Here is a 17,277-nt window from a genome sequence, read left to right as displayed (position 1 = left end):
TTTCTTTTATCTTCTTCTTTTTTCCCCCATTTTTTCCCCTCTTTTTCCCTTCTCAATTTTTTTGCGCCGCCAATAGGGGGGGCCGCGGCCGTTTCGGCCCACCCCTGGATCCGCCACTGGGTTCAATAGTGGGGTACGATATGTACATATCTAGTGGCAAGCCTAGATAAACGCGCCCTCAGTTACAAATTATTTCAGTCACCTGTTCATTTTTAGAATAATTGTTTTTTTAGTAGTCAGCCGTAATATGTGTTCTACATTACCATAGAACATCATCTTCACCTTTAAGTTTAGGTTTAAATGTAAATCCTACCTCCCTGGACGGCAACAGAAACCGTACATAATTATATTGTAGCAATGACAATGACAATGATTTGTATTTCTTTAACGGCCCCTTCTGGGGAATGGAAGAAATGTTCAAAAATGATATTAAAAAAAAACACAGAAAATCTTTAAAAACAAGAAAATCTTTGGCAGCGAACAACATACGAATCGTTCGTTCGTGTCAGTTATGTAAAGTTCCTTAATTAAATTAAGTTAAATTAAATTAAGTTCTTCCATCGCTCCATTGCTGCAATGGACGTTTCATTAAAGGCGCGGATCCAGGATTAATTAGGGGTGGATTATTTAGGATTAGTCGTGCCGACAAATATTTAGCTCAGTGGGGGGGGGGGGGGGGGGGGGGGGGGGGGGGGGGGGTGAGCTATAATTTGTTTTTCTTCCAAAAAAAAATAGAAGCTTAGGGGTTTTATACATCAAATCAGGGGCGTACGCAGAGGGGGGGGGGGGTTGGGGGTTCAAACACCCCCCTTTGGTATTTTTATGTATGTAAACCCCCTAAAAAAACCTAAACCCCCCCCCCCCCCCTTTGGGTTTTTTTTTTTTTATACCCACGGCTAACCTAAATAAGGTGACCTTACCCCCCCCCCCCAACGAAGAAAAATGTCCAATTTTGAAATTTTGAGACCCCCCCCCCCAAAAAAAAAAAAAAAGTGTCCGCTTACCACCCGTGAACTGGTCTATTGCAGGGCCTGCGGAAAATACAGATGTGGCTCCCCCTCGGCCAACGAAACCCAATTATATCTCATTATTCATTTAGCACTATGTCTAACCTTACTGTTATTCCTATATAATTTAAATAGAAGAGTTATTAGATGATTGCAGATTCCATTTGATTGTGAGTACAAATTTTCGTACTGTTATAAATGATCAAAACTCTTACTCTTTCGCGAAAGAAAAGATGATATTCGGGCAAGTGGCGTCAGCCTGTTGGTCAGTTCGAGACAGTCCGATTCTGGGTTAATGGGTCATTAATGGTTTTGAGCTATTCTTACAGATTGAAGCATTGAAATTTATGCTTAGACCTTTTTGGAGCTCATGAATGCAACAATCTTCACGTATTTTGTTTTTCCCAATGTCTTACCATGAAGCAGGTATTTTCCCTTACGGATTACAATGGAACCCAATTTGTGACTACCTGTAAAGAAAGACCACCTGTCTAAACAGGCCGTTCTGAAAAGTGTTCCCCTCTGAAATGCACAAAAGCTACATCTGCATGTGCATATAGATCACCTGCTTTTATACAGACCACATTTCTTGTCACCCTTGAGTAATCTTTATTTACAGATGTAATACTTATAAAAGAAATATTATCCTGCTGTCCCTCATTCTAACGCTCTGTAAAGTTTGCTACGACGATGTGGGTTGCTTTAGTCGAGTCTTTTTTACTTGCCATCATCGACACCCGGATTCGCCGGCCAAGATCGGCACGACGTTCACTCTCTTCACCCGCTCGACCGCCGGCGACGTCGGAGTTGGAGAGTCGATGGACAGGAAAATTCCGTCAACGATTACGACGTCGAAGTTCGATGCGAGGAGGGGTACGAAGATTCTGATACACGGCTGGAAGGGAAGTATGGAGGGATACAGGTGGACTGGTATGAGGGACGCTCTGCTATTGAGGGTACGTGGAAGACAAGAGAATATTATTTTAACAGAAGTTGTTATGAGAAATTGTAATACTGTCATGTGCAGAAGTAATACATTGCTTCCCCTCCATCATGATATATATATATATATATCTCCCCCCCCCCCACTCTCTCTCTTTCTATCTCGCTATTTCTCCCTCACCCCTCTCCCCCCCCCCCCCCCCCCCCCCCTCTGTCTCGCTCTCTCTGTCTCTGTCGCTCTCTGTCGCTCTCTGTCGCTCTCTGTCGCTCTCTGTCGCTCTCTGTCGCTCTCTCTCTCTCATCTTTTCCCCACTCTCGATCTTCGTCCCTCTTCCTCTTCTCTTTCACCTCTAACATAATTTTCTTTCTTGGTACCATCCTTTCCCACTCCCTCTTTAACTGCCAGTCTCTCCTTAATTCGTTATTTCCCATTACTTTGAATTTATTTGTAGATATTCACGATCGCAAACTATATAAGTAATTAACTTTATCGGTTATTTCTATACCTTCTTTTACAACCAACAGAAATAAAGTTCGGATGACAAGAAGATGTGTCATAATCTTTATTTTTAACATTTAACAGTTGAAGCATCACAATCAGGCTATTGAATTTGCCTCTTGTAGATTTTAAAAATAAATCATTTGCGATCTTGTGTAAAGTTTCCATGGTTGCGTCATGTGTTCTTTTTAAAGCAATACAGCCCTGAATGTTAATAAGGGCTGATATTTCGGTATTTTGACACTTTTTGCCACTTTTACCTTTATTAAAACACAAAGGAAGACGTCAACGTGATCATGGTCGACTGGTCTTTGGGTGCTCGAAGACAATACCCGACGTCGAGGGCCAACTCTCGCGTGGTCGGTCGCCAGGTCGCCAGGTTAATCGAAGCCCTCAATGTACACGGCGGGGCTCTTTATATCGACGTCCATATCATTGGGCACAGCTTGGGCGCCCACATTGGGGGCTACGCAGGGTCATCCACCCATGAAATGATCGGAAGAATATCAGGTACATGATTTTTTTTTAATTATTGTTATTATTTATTAGGCCAATCATAAAAGCACAATACAATTACATTTTGACAGATCATGCAATACATACAAAATACAAGAGGAAAAGGGAGGGAGCAACGTGTGGGCCAGGGCTCACAAAAGTGAAATTCAACACTATTACCCGGAGGCATGTGAGCCCTCACATGTTGCTCCCAAATCAACTTAAATATAAACATAACATTGTCACATACATAATATTGCACATTGTTTGAAGAAAAAAAAATCTTAACTCCTCCCTCCCTCCCTCCAAAAACTAAGACTAAAATGACACATTTATTACATATCGCATATTCCTACAAATAAGGATATAATTCAGATGTACCAAGACAATTATAAATCATTATGATACAAGCAGCATTATATTAGATTAATGAGGAATTAAACAGTTAGGAATCTGGTATCTTCAACAGGGTTGAGAAAAATCACATAATGCATCTAGTAAAGACGCAGGATATAAAGCCTACAATATGCAAGGGGCCTAGTATCAAAATGAAAGTGTATAAATTATGTAAAATACAAGTATAAAGAGAATATAAGTGTTATATAGGCCTGAAGAAAGAATGTCTATATTATATGTGAGCCTATTAATATGTAATAAAGAAGTAAGAGTAGTTATGTACAATACAATTGTTATATGTATAATGTTTGTACGTTAAATCCAGCAAAGAGTGGCGCCCCCCTAAAAAGATAATAACAATGATTGTGGGCTTACCGACATTCTGGTAAAAAAAATAAGATGCACCATCATGAAAACAAGTTTCAAGAGCCTTGTGAGTCACCAATTAAAATGTGTGATCATGACAATGACGCATTATTACGTAATCTCAACATGATTTCTGTAGGAGTCAATAGCGTATTGATAATGCCCTTGAGTTGATTTTTGGAAAACGGTTTGCATACCTGACTCTCAACATTTTCCCGGTCCGTTCATCATTTTGATACCATTTTCTTTATAATAATAATAATAATAATAATATCGAATATTTAGGAGCGCTAAAAACAATAAGTACCATAGCGCTTACAAATACAAATATATGAAAAGAGGACAAAACACTACAGTACAGGGAGTATATCACATAGATCATTGGGGAAAAAGGTAAGTTTATCAGGAAAGTACTAACATAGTCTAAGAACCTGTCCCGAAATAGTCACCCAATTAGGCCTATGTAACATTGGACCCTTAAGTAACTGAGCATTATTTTTCTCAAGCCTATTCCGGCCCTTACACGCTTCTTTCGCCCATAAGATGTACACACTGGCGAAAGGTGTCTTGGATTCGATTACTTCTATATTAGTAATATTTCCCCAAGAGCATTACTTGTATTCTAATTGTTTAGTACAATATACAAACTATTTTGAATATATGGCAGATCAAATATTGATCAAAGAGTAGGTCTATTGGCAATGTGACACAATTCCTTAAAATTGTGTTCATGCACTGTTCTCAATAATGTATAAAACAGCAGCTGTACACTTGAGGTTCTTGTCTGGCATAAGGCGTACTTCCCACCGAGTTTGCGGGCCCAAGAAAGGGGGGGGGGGGTATTTTTGTCATTTAATTTGCACAAGTGACAGTGCTGAGTAAATGCCTTAAATTAAAAATATAATAATAATTGCGGGGGGGGGGGCATATAGCTTGAATTACTTAGAGCTATTTTTACATTCCATTTTCTTGTTACGTAATTATGCACATCTGTTTCCTGATGCAATAGAGTAGTGAACTTCGCCTTTGTTGCAGCGGTATTGCTAGTAGTACAGCATCCTCCGATGTCGGCGGCGCTCTCCACTTTGTATATCAAACAGATGTTTCAGCCTCATACACGTAGGCCCCTAATGAAAGAAAATGGGAAATGGGGCCTTCATTAATTTGACATTATTAACTGACCCAATCTCTCCCCGCCTTCTCTCTCTCTCTCTCTCTCTCTCTCTGTCTCTGTCTCTGCATGTCTCTGTCTCTGTCTGTCTCTCTCTCCGTCTGTGTCTCTCCTCTCTCTCTCTCTTCTCTCTTCTCTCTCTCTCTCTCTCTCTCTCTCTATCTTCATACCAGGTTTGGACCCTGCAGGCCCAGGGTTTGGCGGGAAACGGGTGAGGAACTTCTGTCGTCTGGACAAATCCGATGCAACTTTTGTTGACGTCATACACACGGACGGTGAACTGATCGCAATGGGAGGGCTTGGGCTCATGGATGAGGTAACTATGGAAACAATTGTAAAAGATGTTCCTCTTTTTTGTGATTAATAGAAGGGGAAATCAGACAAGGGCTACATGACGTTAAACGTAGGCCAACTAATTTATAATCTAATTTGGTAATACAGGGGTACTATCTCTACCCCCCCCTCATTTTCACCTTCCCCCTCCCGCCCATTCCCTCTCTTTATCTCTCTCTCTCTACCTCTGTCTCTGTCTGTCTCTCTGTCTGTCTCTTTCTGTCTCTCTCTCTCTCTCTCTCTCTCTCTCTCTGTCTGTCTCTGTCTCTTTCTCTTTTTCTTTCTTTTCCCCTCTTTCCTACTATTCCACGTTCTACGCCTTCCCCAAAACTTCCAAAACTTTGGCGGGGGGGGGGGGCACATTTCCGGGGGGAAAAGGGGGTTTTCAGGATATTTATTGACTAACCAACAGACCGACATATTTTTTTCACATTTTTTTTTATAATCCGTGATGAGTCATAATTCAGGTCTCAAATTGAAAGGAATCTTTAGTGTATTCCCCGGGATTTTCAAGGGTAGAAACAAGGGCGAGTTGTGGACTTGTGGTCTCCTAAGTTTGCCAGTATTTCCCTATATTAGATAGCTTAGACAGATACCGAGATGTGATTGGTCCAGAGCTCGTCACGTGATATCAATTGTGAGGATCCAAATTGTTATACTTTCCTGGCCGGTCACTTTTCGGTGTTATAGTAACCAGCTGGTGAAATGAATATGTTTTTAATCAATGCATGTCGCCCTCTTGAGGACTGTATGTCACCAATTACACACATTACACCATTACCGAGGGTCATTTAATTTTTTCAATATTTTTTTTTCATGAATTTTTTTTTTCCCTTAAAATTATTTTTTCCACATTTTCTTTTTTTCCCAAAAAATGCTTTTTTGGGGTAATTTTTTTTTTTTCTTCCGAAAAATGCTTTTTTGGGTAAGAATTTTTTTTTTTCAATTTTTTTTTTTTCCCCAAATTTTTTTTTTTATAATTTTTTTTTTGTAAGGTTATTTTTTCTTTCTTGAACTATCTCGACGGATTAATTTTTCGTAATTTCCGGGAAAAAAAGGGGATTTTTTTTAGGGCAAACAATTTTTGGACCCCCCCCCCCCCCAACAAAAACAAAAAAGGGCTATCTAATATAACAGTTATTGACTGGCAGGGGGTATATAACATTCTTTGGACCTGAAGGGAGTTATAAAATATAACCACTTGGGAAATATAACTCCCTTCAGCGGTCCAAATAATGTTATATTACACCCCCTGCCAGTCAATAACTGTATAATATTCTCTGAACACTCAGTCGCTTAATTCTTTGTCCTAAATCTTTTTACAGCTTGGCCACCAAGATTTCTACCCCAACGGAGGGACGGACATGCCCAATTGCTACTTCAGCATCATCTGCGACCATATGAAAGCCATTGCATACTACACCGAGAGCATCTCCAAAAGTACCCCATGCCGCTTTAGGCCCACCACGTGGGCACCTAAATGGGACAACTACAAGAAGGGAATACAAACCCGGGACTGTAGGAACATGGTTTGCCCCGATATGGGTTACACTGCAAGTCCCATTCATGACGAAGGCGTGTTTTATCTCAAAACAAATAAATATTATCCCTTCTGTCAAGGGTGATAGGCGATTTCAGGAAAATGACCACAAAATGGAAATACGAAAGAAACATCAAAACACTTATGTACACTTTGTTTAAACGTTGTGATGAAGATCTGGGCCCTGTATTATAAAGAGTTGATATCAATCGCAAATTATTTGCGATTGATATCAATCGCAGCTATGTACACAAGAGATAGGAGACTGCAAACTTGCGATTGATCGGAGGACTTACGATTGATTTGGATCAATCGCAACTCTTTGTAAGACGGTGCCCTGTAGATGCCTACTATTAAATGATAACAGATACATTATGTACATATTAAAGTTATTCCTACTTCTTTTCACCTTCGAATGTATCCTCTGTCTCGCTCCGTCATTATTATCTGAACTCCTGGGACCCGTTTCACAAAGCCTTTTTTCAATGACAAATGACAAAAATCAGTGACAAATCTGTTAATAGCCAATCAGAAGCAAGGATTTCAGTAGGTTATAACAAAAAATGTCATTTGTCTGAAACCACAAGTTTTGTGAAACGCCCCCTGCATACATGTAAATACCAGGCAGCCTTTCCGGTGCACCCTTCGTTCCTCTCAAGGCATCATGCTACCAACCAGGCGCGTACACAAGGGGGGGGGGGGGGTTAAACCCCCTCCTTTGGCAATTTTGTGTGTGTAAACCCCCCCCCCCCCCCTAAATTTCCCTAACCCCCCTCCCCCCCCCCCCCTTTTGGATTTTTTTTTTTTTTTTTTTTAAATTAAAAAAGAAAAATCCAATGGTTGACCTAAAAAAGCTGACCTTACCTCTTACCCCCCCCCCCCCCCCCCCGCTTATTCAGCGGCTGGCTGAGTCGTTGCGAAATTTTGGGCCCGATTTATAAATGTTAAAACACCCCCCTTGAAAAAATCCTGCGTACGCGCCTGCTACCAACCCTTGGTGACAGAGCATTCACAACTCCTGCATCAAAACTATGGAATAATCTACCTAGATTTCTACGCAACCAGCAGTCTCTAAATGCTTTCCAAAAAATATCACAAAAGCTCACCTCTTCTGATAATAACGATATTGTAAAGCGCTTTGAACAAAGAATACTGTTGTTATCATTATTACAATTATTGCTATTATTCTTTCTTCTTCATTGTTATTGTCATTATTTTTTGTCATTTTTTGCCGTGAATTCCTATTGTTTTGTGCCTGTTTATATTATCATATTTTGCTGTTGCTGTTATCATAAGTTAAAGAGCTGCATGCACTTCAAGTGTACGCTTACGCTGCAGCTCTTCTGCATTTTGCTATGTCAATCGTTCCCAACACTTTGTTGCACAAATAATATTCATTGACGGTGATTTGAAGAAAAAAATTACTACTATGTACAAAATATTCAGATTGTTACTGATTATTATTGTATGAAAAATTGAAAAATCAATCAACCGAACCAAAATCAAATCAAATTATTATCATTATTATAACACAATGTTTTGTGTGTTTTTTCTGTTAAACTGCTACCTCAACATATTTCATTTTACCCATTGCTTACACTGGAACCGAGTGGCCCCTGTATTAAGCCTATAGTAATGAATAAATTTAGTTGTCAATAGGTTAATGTGAAAATACAATTTTAAATATGTCAAGTGTAGTCAGTGTATCTTTTGTAATAATTGATCATTTTCTTCTTCTTTTTATCACCATTATCATTTTCTTTATGTTTTCCTTCGAGTCAGAGTTAGAGCCTCAACAGTAGAACAAAACCTGTGTGTAAGTAAAACCATTCAACCTAACTGACATTAAAAAATAAACATACAAAACTTTGGATACGTAAATTTGAATGATTTAGATGTAATTGAAAGTTGTTTCAAATTATAATTTAAACATATTTTCAGGGTAATAAGGATCAAAATAGAAACACGAAATTTAGGAAAATCAAAAACAAAGGCATTGATGAATGGATAAAATGAATAAATGAATAAACTGATGAATGACTGATGAATAAATTAATGGATAAATTGATGTATAAATGAACGAATGAAGGACAAATAAATTGTTGGATGAATAATAGTGATGAATGAATTGATGACTGATGAATGGATGAAGGTATGACTGACAATCAATAAGTTGATGGATGAATTGATGAATAAAAGAATGAATGTTGGAAAAGTGTAAAAATGTCATTCATATATGGATGCTTAATAATAATCTTAAGCTAAACGATAGTAAGCGTGCATTTTGGGTTATCGGAACTTCACAACAAATTTCAAAATAAGAGTGGGATCCTCCAATGTGAAACCCTCTGTTACAGCAAGGAATTTAGGAGTATACTTTGATACTAATTTGAACATGGAAACACAGTCATGTTAGAAATATATGCAAATCAACATACTATCTTCTATACAATCTCAGACGTATCCGCAGATATTTTGATCAAGAAAGTATAAAATTGGTTCGATATGCTCTCATCACAAGTAAGCTTGATTACTGTAATGGGTTGCTGTTTGGAATGCCTGATTCTCTGATATAGCTAGGTTACAAAGAGTCCGAAATGCATGTGCAAGACTTGTGTATCATCGGTCAAAATTCACTTCAACCACACCTCTTCTGAGAGAGCCGTACTGGTTGCCAGTCCATCAACGAATTTCTTTCAAAATGTTGTTCATTGTGTATAAATCATTGAGTGGTCCTAAAGTTACATAACAGAATTCCTTCAACTTAAAGGTAATACAAAGTTTTGGGAAATTTTGAAAATTGGGTGGATAGTGAATCTACACAATTTTGATATATTTGGATGCCTCTGTGGATGTATTATAAGTACTCAAAAAAGCAGCCTCTAAAACAATTCTGTTTTCGAGAAAAATTGAATATAAAATTTACCGGTGCTCCCGGTAAATTTTGATAAATTTCAAATAGCGCCGTACAATGGTAGCTGCGACCATAAACATCTCAGAATATGTAGTTGGGATATATAATTTCCAAACGGGAATAGCTAATCGGTCGACTTTAGTCAAGAAGCATTGTTTCATAGCTAAATTAATAGCTTGACCTTGAGAGGGAGCTATACAACTTAAAGAGTTTATTATTTATAATTTCATAACTTTAGACTCGATTTCAACCGCGACAACGATCAATGTATATTGTAGGAACGCATATGCTTTCAATATGTTAATTTGAACCAAATTCATGACTCCATACCAAAACTTTGTAATACCTTTAAAGTCCAGTCACACAGCCGTAGGCTGCGCAGTTCCAGATTCCCCGTTTGCCATTACTTCCCCCTAACAATGGAATAGCTTGCCAACAGAAATACGAAGCTCTCCATCTCTCGATGTCTTCAAATCCAAATTAAAAACACATTTTTTCAATTGAGATATTCTGTTTTGTAGAATTTAGTATTTTGAAAAAGGAGCTCTGAACCAGCGCAGCTGATTATATTTCGTATAAAAGCTGCGCTATTATTTCTTATTATTAACAAATTGATGGACAAATGAATAAATAAATGAACAAATGACTGACGAATAAATAAATGGCTGAATGGATGATTGAATGAATGTCTAAATCTTGAAATTAATTCAGGGGCTCCCATCGACTAAGATCCGGAAGTTTGACAACATTCGAAAAGTGAAGAAAAACAAGGTAATTGACCAACCAAATAAAAACTAAATAAAAACAAATAAGCAAACAAACAAAAGAAAGGAAAAAGTAGCACGGCATTATGATAGCGCCCACCTCGGTATGTTTTGCAACCCTTGTTCGAAAGACTAGATAATTGTCTTTAAAATATGAATAAATCAAATCAAATCAAAGCTGTACGCGTACAGCTTTCTTTTGCAGCAGGAGAATATTATTAGTCACATACTTGGATGTTGCCCACAAAATATTACAATAGGATATATGTAGTAAAGTTAGACTATTATATAGCATAAGTAATACTCTATCAGAAACAAAACATTTCATTCTACACAGTAGGCCTACGCCAATATTTCTGGAGATTGGTGTAACATTGTGTTTTACATGGTCGCTCCAGTCAAGTGGCATTGATATATAGACACCAAGAAACTGTGTACATTTCTTTCTCTCTATAGAAATATCATCTAGTTTAATATTTAGTGCAAGGATGTCATTAGATTTTCTATCTCTATAATATATCAATATAATCATATCTAACATATAATGTTATGCAAGGCCCGCTGGAAGAGCAGTTTCATAACTGAAGTGGCTACCCTGGTTAAATATGCATGCCTGTATAATATAGTAGTCTGCTTCGGAATGCTTCGGAAATACTAGTTGAAAATAAATAAATGATTCCGTTGTCCGGGTATTTACCTGATGAAGCACCATCGCTGCGAAACTTCAATTTTCTTTTGTTCAGACGTTTCGAGGAATCATTTATGCATTCATTTTCAATTTGTCACGTCCGGATGTCACGTACACCCGACCTGGCTTTTATCGTCTCGAAATTGTGAAAACAAATTATGATTCTTACTGGATTCCGAAGTGGGCCTATTGCAGTTATTTGAACCAGATAGATTTATCGCTTTGGTCTCAGACCACCTGGGCTATACATGCACGCAGAGTACAAGAAAAATAATCAGCAAATAGATTTTGAGGCCATTGAACAAATTGTAATAACAATGTAATGAAAACTCTAAAACCGTAAAGCAGGCATAAAATTTCGCGTCCCAAATCTCGGATACGTTGCAAGTTTTTGGCATAATGTAGATAATAAACGAGCCACAGAAATATACATTTTCTAACGCTCGATTCCTTCGCTTTCACCGTCTTAGTGAATTAATTCCAGAGGGCACAGTCATGTACAATTTCATTGCTAAGTATTGTCGATTGTTGCTTTTAAAAAAAAATTGGCATACTATCTTAGGTCTCTATATAGGGTTGATTTAGTTGAAGAAACACGCAGGTTGATGTTTAATAAAACGATGAAATAAAAATGATAATATTTCATTTGTCCTGTCTTATTTAATAAACACTGGTACAGGGTAAAGGAGGATTAGAGAGAGGAAAAGAAAGAGAGAGAGAGAAAGAGAGAGAGAGAAAGGGGAGGAATAGAGGATGAGAGAGAGAGAGAGAGAGAGAGAGAGAGAGAGAGAAGAAAAAGTGAGCGAATAAAAAATTAGAAGGTTAATAATGTCCAATGTATTCAAAATATAGTTGTATGCCTATCTCCAACAAAACATTACAAATCAATTATTCGTTTACTATAAGGAAACAGAGGGGTCCACTAATATAAAGCATTGCTTGTACAATTATTGTAGTCCCCTCAAATGATAGTTAGGAATAATGATAAATTAAATTAACAAAATCGTAACTACAAAAAGGAACTAAAATAGGAAATAAAGGGGAGACGAGAACTGGACAAGAGAGAGTACTTTAAGGCCAATAAATTATTGGAGAATACGGTCACAATACAAAAAGTATAATAGACAATGCCAAATAAGCAGGCGCGTAGCCACGGGGGGCACGGGGGGGGGGGCACGTGCCCCCCCTAAAATTTCCAGGATCGGTTAAAATTTTGGAGACCCCTTTTTTTGACCTCGATCGATTACATGTATGTGCCCCCCCCCCCCCCCCCCAAACATCAAACTCTGGCTACGCGCCTGCAAATAAGAAGTAAGAGATCGGGGTACAGAAAATAATGCAAAAGGATGAGCTGCATGAGGGGTTGAGAAGAAGATGAGGAAGGAGAAAATGCGCATTAGAAAGGAGATATGCATGAGAGGGCACAATATAGTTTATCTAATTTCATTATGAGTCAGAATTCTGAAATCATGGACGCGTATACGTCACCACGATTCGTAGTCGGCCGGGTTTCTTCTCCGACAAGAATCATCTTGCCATCTGTTCGATATTTCAGTTCATATGACAATAAGGGATCTTAATCAGAAATATTTTTTGTACTGGCTGACATTTTCATAACTGACCTTAATTGTTTCATTTTCTTTATGGTTAAGGCATAGTTTCGTGAAACCGTCTTAAGTACAAGATCACCGACATTCCTCTCAGAGCTCCTCGTTTTCTGTCACCTTCTCTTTCTCCCTCACTTTTCATTTCTGTTCTACTCCATGCGACTCCTCCCTCTCTCTCTCTCTCTCTCTCTCTCTCTCTCTCTCTCTTTCTCTCTCTCTCTCTCTCTCATTTGTTCTTTTCTGTGTTTTTTCCTCATACTCCATTTCTAGGAGAGAAGGGGTGAATGTTCAGAGCACTTTTATTTCATGCATTCTGTGCTTTGTCGAGATTCAATTTTTAATGTCCGTTTTCAAAGTTACATGTCAGTTTTATTATTATTATTATCATTATTGTTGTATTTTCTTTGTATCCCCGAGTGTATTTATATATTGTTTGTGTTGCTTGTATATGTATGTCACTCGCCACTGGAGGACGAATTTCTGTATTTTTAAATCAGATGTTAAATTATCTTGAATTTAAACGCATGTTAATGACAACACAGATGTCGGTGAATTTGTAATTACGACAATATATGTGAAACGCTGCCCTATATAGTCGTGAGGGCGAAAAATGGGGGGGGGGGGGGGGAGGTCAAATGGAATTACTAGCATCTCCGAGTATGTATAGACCCACAGCAACGGGCCGTACAGACAAGATTGAACTTCATGTTCGTCGTAATAGTCTTCACAATACGACGATAATAATTATCGGGTATAATTATAAATGAAATCGCTCCATATGGCAACTAGAATACACTCGCGCGCTTTTGTTTTGATTGGCACAGTCCAATCCTGATAATTCGTATCAAGAGAGTCAACGGTATTAAACCATCTTTGATCACAAGTCGAATTTAATTCTGGACAAAGGAAAAATCATTTTGCAGTTATCTGACAATCAGATTTACCAAGGGAAAGGGCTTAATCCCAGGTAAGTCGAGATTCTTAATCTCAGTTTAGTTTATTTCAAATTTCCACATCTGATTTTTATGACATAATCATACATAAAAAGGCGCGATAAGGCTGATTGTTAAAACAACCCTATAGAGAAGCATTTTCGTAACCGGGTGGTCCATGTTTCGATACCAAGTCAATGCACTAGTGCCGTTTATCCTCATTAACAAGTTCCTCGGAGAGGACTTAAAACCGCCGGTCCCCTGGCTGCTTACTTACAAGCATACACATGCTTTCTAAACAGTCAGATAAACACGAATCATAAAACCTTCGAGAAAAATAGAAAAGAAGGAACATAATTATGTTAATAAAGCATACACCATACAACGATTGAAGAAATATGATTGTACATGATTGTGTATAATAATGTTCGACAACTACAAGTAAAATAATTTTAAAACATCGCAGGATACTTAAAGTAAAACATGACAAAAGACAACATATGAGGTCATTATGAGGGAACTTAGTAAAGAGGCAGGGCCTGATTAGTCAGAAAATAAATTGAATTTTGAACTATAGAGAAAATCGGAAAGTAGAAAATGTTGGTATTATAATTTTTCCCGAGTCGAGCAATCTCCCTTCTCTCTCATCTCTCTCTCTCTCTCTCTCTCTCTCTCTCTCTCTCTCTCTCTCTCTCAGTGAGAGATCTTACACGGTCTAGAAGACTTGGTCATTTTATCAGCGCACCCTTATGGCATTATCGCATCAACATTATTTAAGTAGGCCGACTCTTTGGTCTGTATTGTACTATGGTCTTTAAAATTTACAATCCTGACAATGGAATTCCTTGGGGAGACACGCGAATTAATTTATGAGCATCCAAATATATTCGTCAGTAAAATCATTCCTGTTCAGGGCATTTCCATTTTTGTTACCCGCCCAATCAATTTAATTTAGGGCCAAAAAAAAAATCGTTGACGTATAATGAAGTCGTAACATTTCGATTTCGAATTTCCTGCCTTGAATTTCGAGGACCGTGCATTCAAATTAACACAATATACCCGAGGAGCCTGTTTTGGCTTTCATTTTCATTTTGGGAAATTCAATTTATCGTTTCATTCATTAAATTTTAGTTTCATGGATTTCGTATGTTTGTATGTGTTGTGTAGTGTAGTGTAGTGTAGTGAGGTGAAGTGTAGTGTATAGTGCGTGTTTGTGTTTTGTCTCTCTATATATATGCCTTTTCGTGTATAGATACATACTTGCAAAGGCTTAATGAGCTATCTTTGATCCGTATATTTACAAATAACAGTTAAACCCGAGTTTTTCCCGACCCTTTGTCTAAAATCCCGTCTAACAAAAGGGAATCCTTTGTTAAACCCGATTTTGTACAAAAGCGTAAACACAAATTTTAGCAGAATACCAGAGCATTTGTGTTTATGATGGGATTTCTTGTTGTCTCCTAAATCGATTCCTAAGGCGATTTCAAAACTTTTACATTTTTAACGATAATTACACTGACAGTATATTATGATTGTTAAATTTCTTGTTTATTTCCATCAGTGTTCTTATATATTCTGGATTGTCTGTTTTAAACCAAATGCATGACCTTTTGCATGTTTCTATCATTATTATTATGTTTAACTGACATGTAATAGACGGATGCTTATATCTAATGCACGGAGTTAAAACATGTTTGCCCTTTCATGAATTCATATGACTGAAGAAAAGCCGACGAAGCAATCGGCATCTGATTTCAAATGTCCATTTCTAAAATTTAATGCTCCTATTGTTGAAATGTGAATGACTCGTCTGAAACATTTGTTGCAAAAATAATGAATTCGAACGAGGGAACTTATTTCGAATCTCTTAAATTGAATGCTCTTTATGTTAATTCAATAGACTCATTTAAATATTTCGCAAAAATTCGTCAAAACGAGAAAAAAATTGAATGGAATGACCATTCGTTAAATCGTATGTTCCTTATTTAAATTGAAATGAGTCAATTGAAGAGCTTGTTGCATGAATAACTATGGTGGCCCTGAAGGGACATCGCGAATAGACTAAATCGCGAAAAATTGGCGATAAAATTGACGATATCGTCGATTTTATCGCCAATTTTTCACGACGAAATTCACGATAATATTATCGTCAATTTCGTCGTGAAAAATTGGCGATGTCCCTTCAGGGCCACCATACTATCTTGTCAAACATAAAATACAAATAGTCTAGATCTAGAGCATAATATGAAGTTAAACCTACCATTTTCACAGAAATCATCGTAAAAACGTCTCGTCATAATAATCGTCTTCAATCAAGCTAGGGTTGGTTATGTTTACGAAGCGCTCGCCAGGAGAGTGCACGATAGAGTACACGATAAAATGGACGAATATCGTGAATTTTATCGTAAACTTTATCGTGAACTTTTCACGAAAAAATTGACGATATGGTGTTATCGTGAACTTTATCGTGAACTTTATCGTGAACTTTTCACGAAAAAAATTGACGATATCGTCAATTTCGTGAATTTCTTCGTGAAAAATATGCGATAAAATTGACGATATCGTGAATTTTATCGCATATTTTTAACGATTTAGTCTATTCGCGATGTCCCTTCAGGGCCACCATACATTTAGCCTGACGGTAGTGAAGTAAGAGAAGATGAAAACACAGGCACTGAAAATGTGTGAGATGTCATGGGACATCGTCTGCTTGTGCGAATCATGTCCATACTGTGATCTCACACATCTCAGCAGCTTTCGGAGAGCTCTTCAGGTGCTATGCCGGAGCTGTATTTAAGCGTTTTATAATTTATAATAATCATTAATTCAAATGTTTCCAAGCATTGAATTTTGATAACCTTGTCGAATCAAAGTTTCAACCTTGCAATAATGAAAATAAAGTTAGTTTTTAAAATCAATGAGTATCCACTTTAAGTCGACACATCGAACATTGTTAGATGCTTATTTAGTCTTTTTACTATTTTTTTTCTTTTTCTGTTTGAATGTTAGGAGTAAAAGTGGTCTTCTCGGGTCACCAGCACCAGAATGATGGTGGATTCTACAAGGGATTGGAGCAGGTTGTGACCTCTGCGATGGGCTGGCAACAGAGGGCAACAGACACACCAGGCATCAGGATTGTAAAGGTCAAAGAAGAGGGTATCACACACCAGTATTATGAGATGGATGATATTCCAACTACAATAGACTTGAAAGAATAGATTGAAGGAAAACAGGGCAAAAGGGAGTTAGATGAAGAAAAATGAGGAGAGGAAGGGGGCAGAGAAGGTACAATTAGATAGAGAGAGAGAGAGAGAAAAAAAAAGGAGAAGGAGAGAGAAAAAGATAGAAAGACAGATAGACAGCTAGATAAATATTATCAATCTCTTGTTGTGTCAGAATTCCCTTTCTCTTTAAATTTGAACAGTGTGGCCAGATAGTTTGTCTTGCCAACTCCACATGAACAAGACTTTATTTTATTATTTTTCAACATGTTCATATCCCTTCATGTGATGATGCATTAATTAGTATGTCACTAGTAGGAGTACCTGGGGAGAACCAAACAAATGTGTTATGTTAGATGATCTTCATAATCATGTTTATATCACCATTTGAATATTCAGTGA

General features: G+C 37.6%; 1 protein-coding gene across 1 annotated transcript; it reads left to right on the top strand.

The window, feature by feature from the left end:
* The first annotated feature begins 1,077 nt into the window (after positions 1 to 1,077).
* Positions 1,078 to 7,298, top strand: LOC105436882 (pancreatic triacylglycerol lipase-like). The gene is made up of 4 exons (XM_030991620.1): positions 1,078 to 1,963; positions 2,727 to 2,958; positions 5,050 to 5,192; positions 6,535 to 7,298. Exons 1-4 carry the CDS (start codon positions 1,826 to 1,828, stop codon positions 6,832 to 6,834), a joined length of 813 nt encoding a protein of 270 aa, XP_030847480.1. The 5' UTR covers positions 1,078 to 1,825; the 3' UTR covers positions 6,835 to 7,298.
* Positions 7,299 to 17,277: the final 9,979 nt, after the last annotated feature.

The sequence above is a fragment of the Strongylocentrotus purpuratus genome, unplaced genomic scaffold, assembly GCF_000002235.5.
Source record: "Strongylocentrotus purpuratus isolate Spur 01 unplaced genomic scaffold, Spur_5.0 spur5_scaffold_2, whole genome shotgun sequence".
Lineage (NCBI taxonomy): Eukaryota > Metazoa > Echinodermata > Echinoidea > Camarodonta > Strongylocentrotidae > Strongylocentrotus > Strongylocentrotus purpuratus.
This window is presented reverse-complemented; position numbering and strand designations above follow the sequence as displayed.

What these genes read in the sequence shown, in the direction of transcription:
- LOC105436882 (XM_030991620.1), top strand. Translation starts at nt 1,826, where the DNA reads ATGGACAGGAAAATTCCGTCAACGATTACGACGTCGAAGTTCGATGCG. An exon ending in GGGACGCTCTGCTATTGAGG is followed by an intron (nt 1,964 to 2,726) that starts GTACGTGGAAGA and finishes TAAAACACAAAG; the next exon opens with GAAGACGTCAACGTGATCAT. An exon ending in AATGATCGGAAGAATATCAG is followed by an intron (nt 2,959 to 5,049) that starts GTACATGATTTT and finishes TCTTCATACCAG; the next exon opens with GTTTGGACCCTGCAGGCCCA.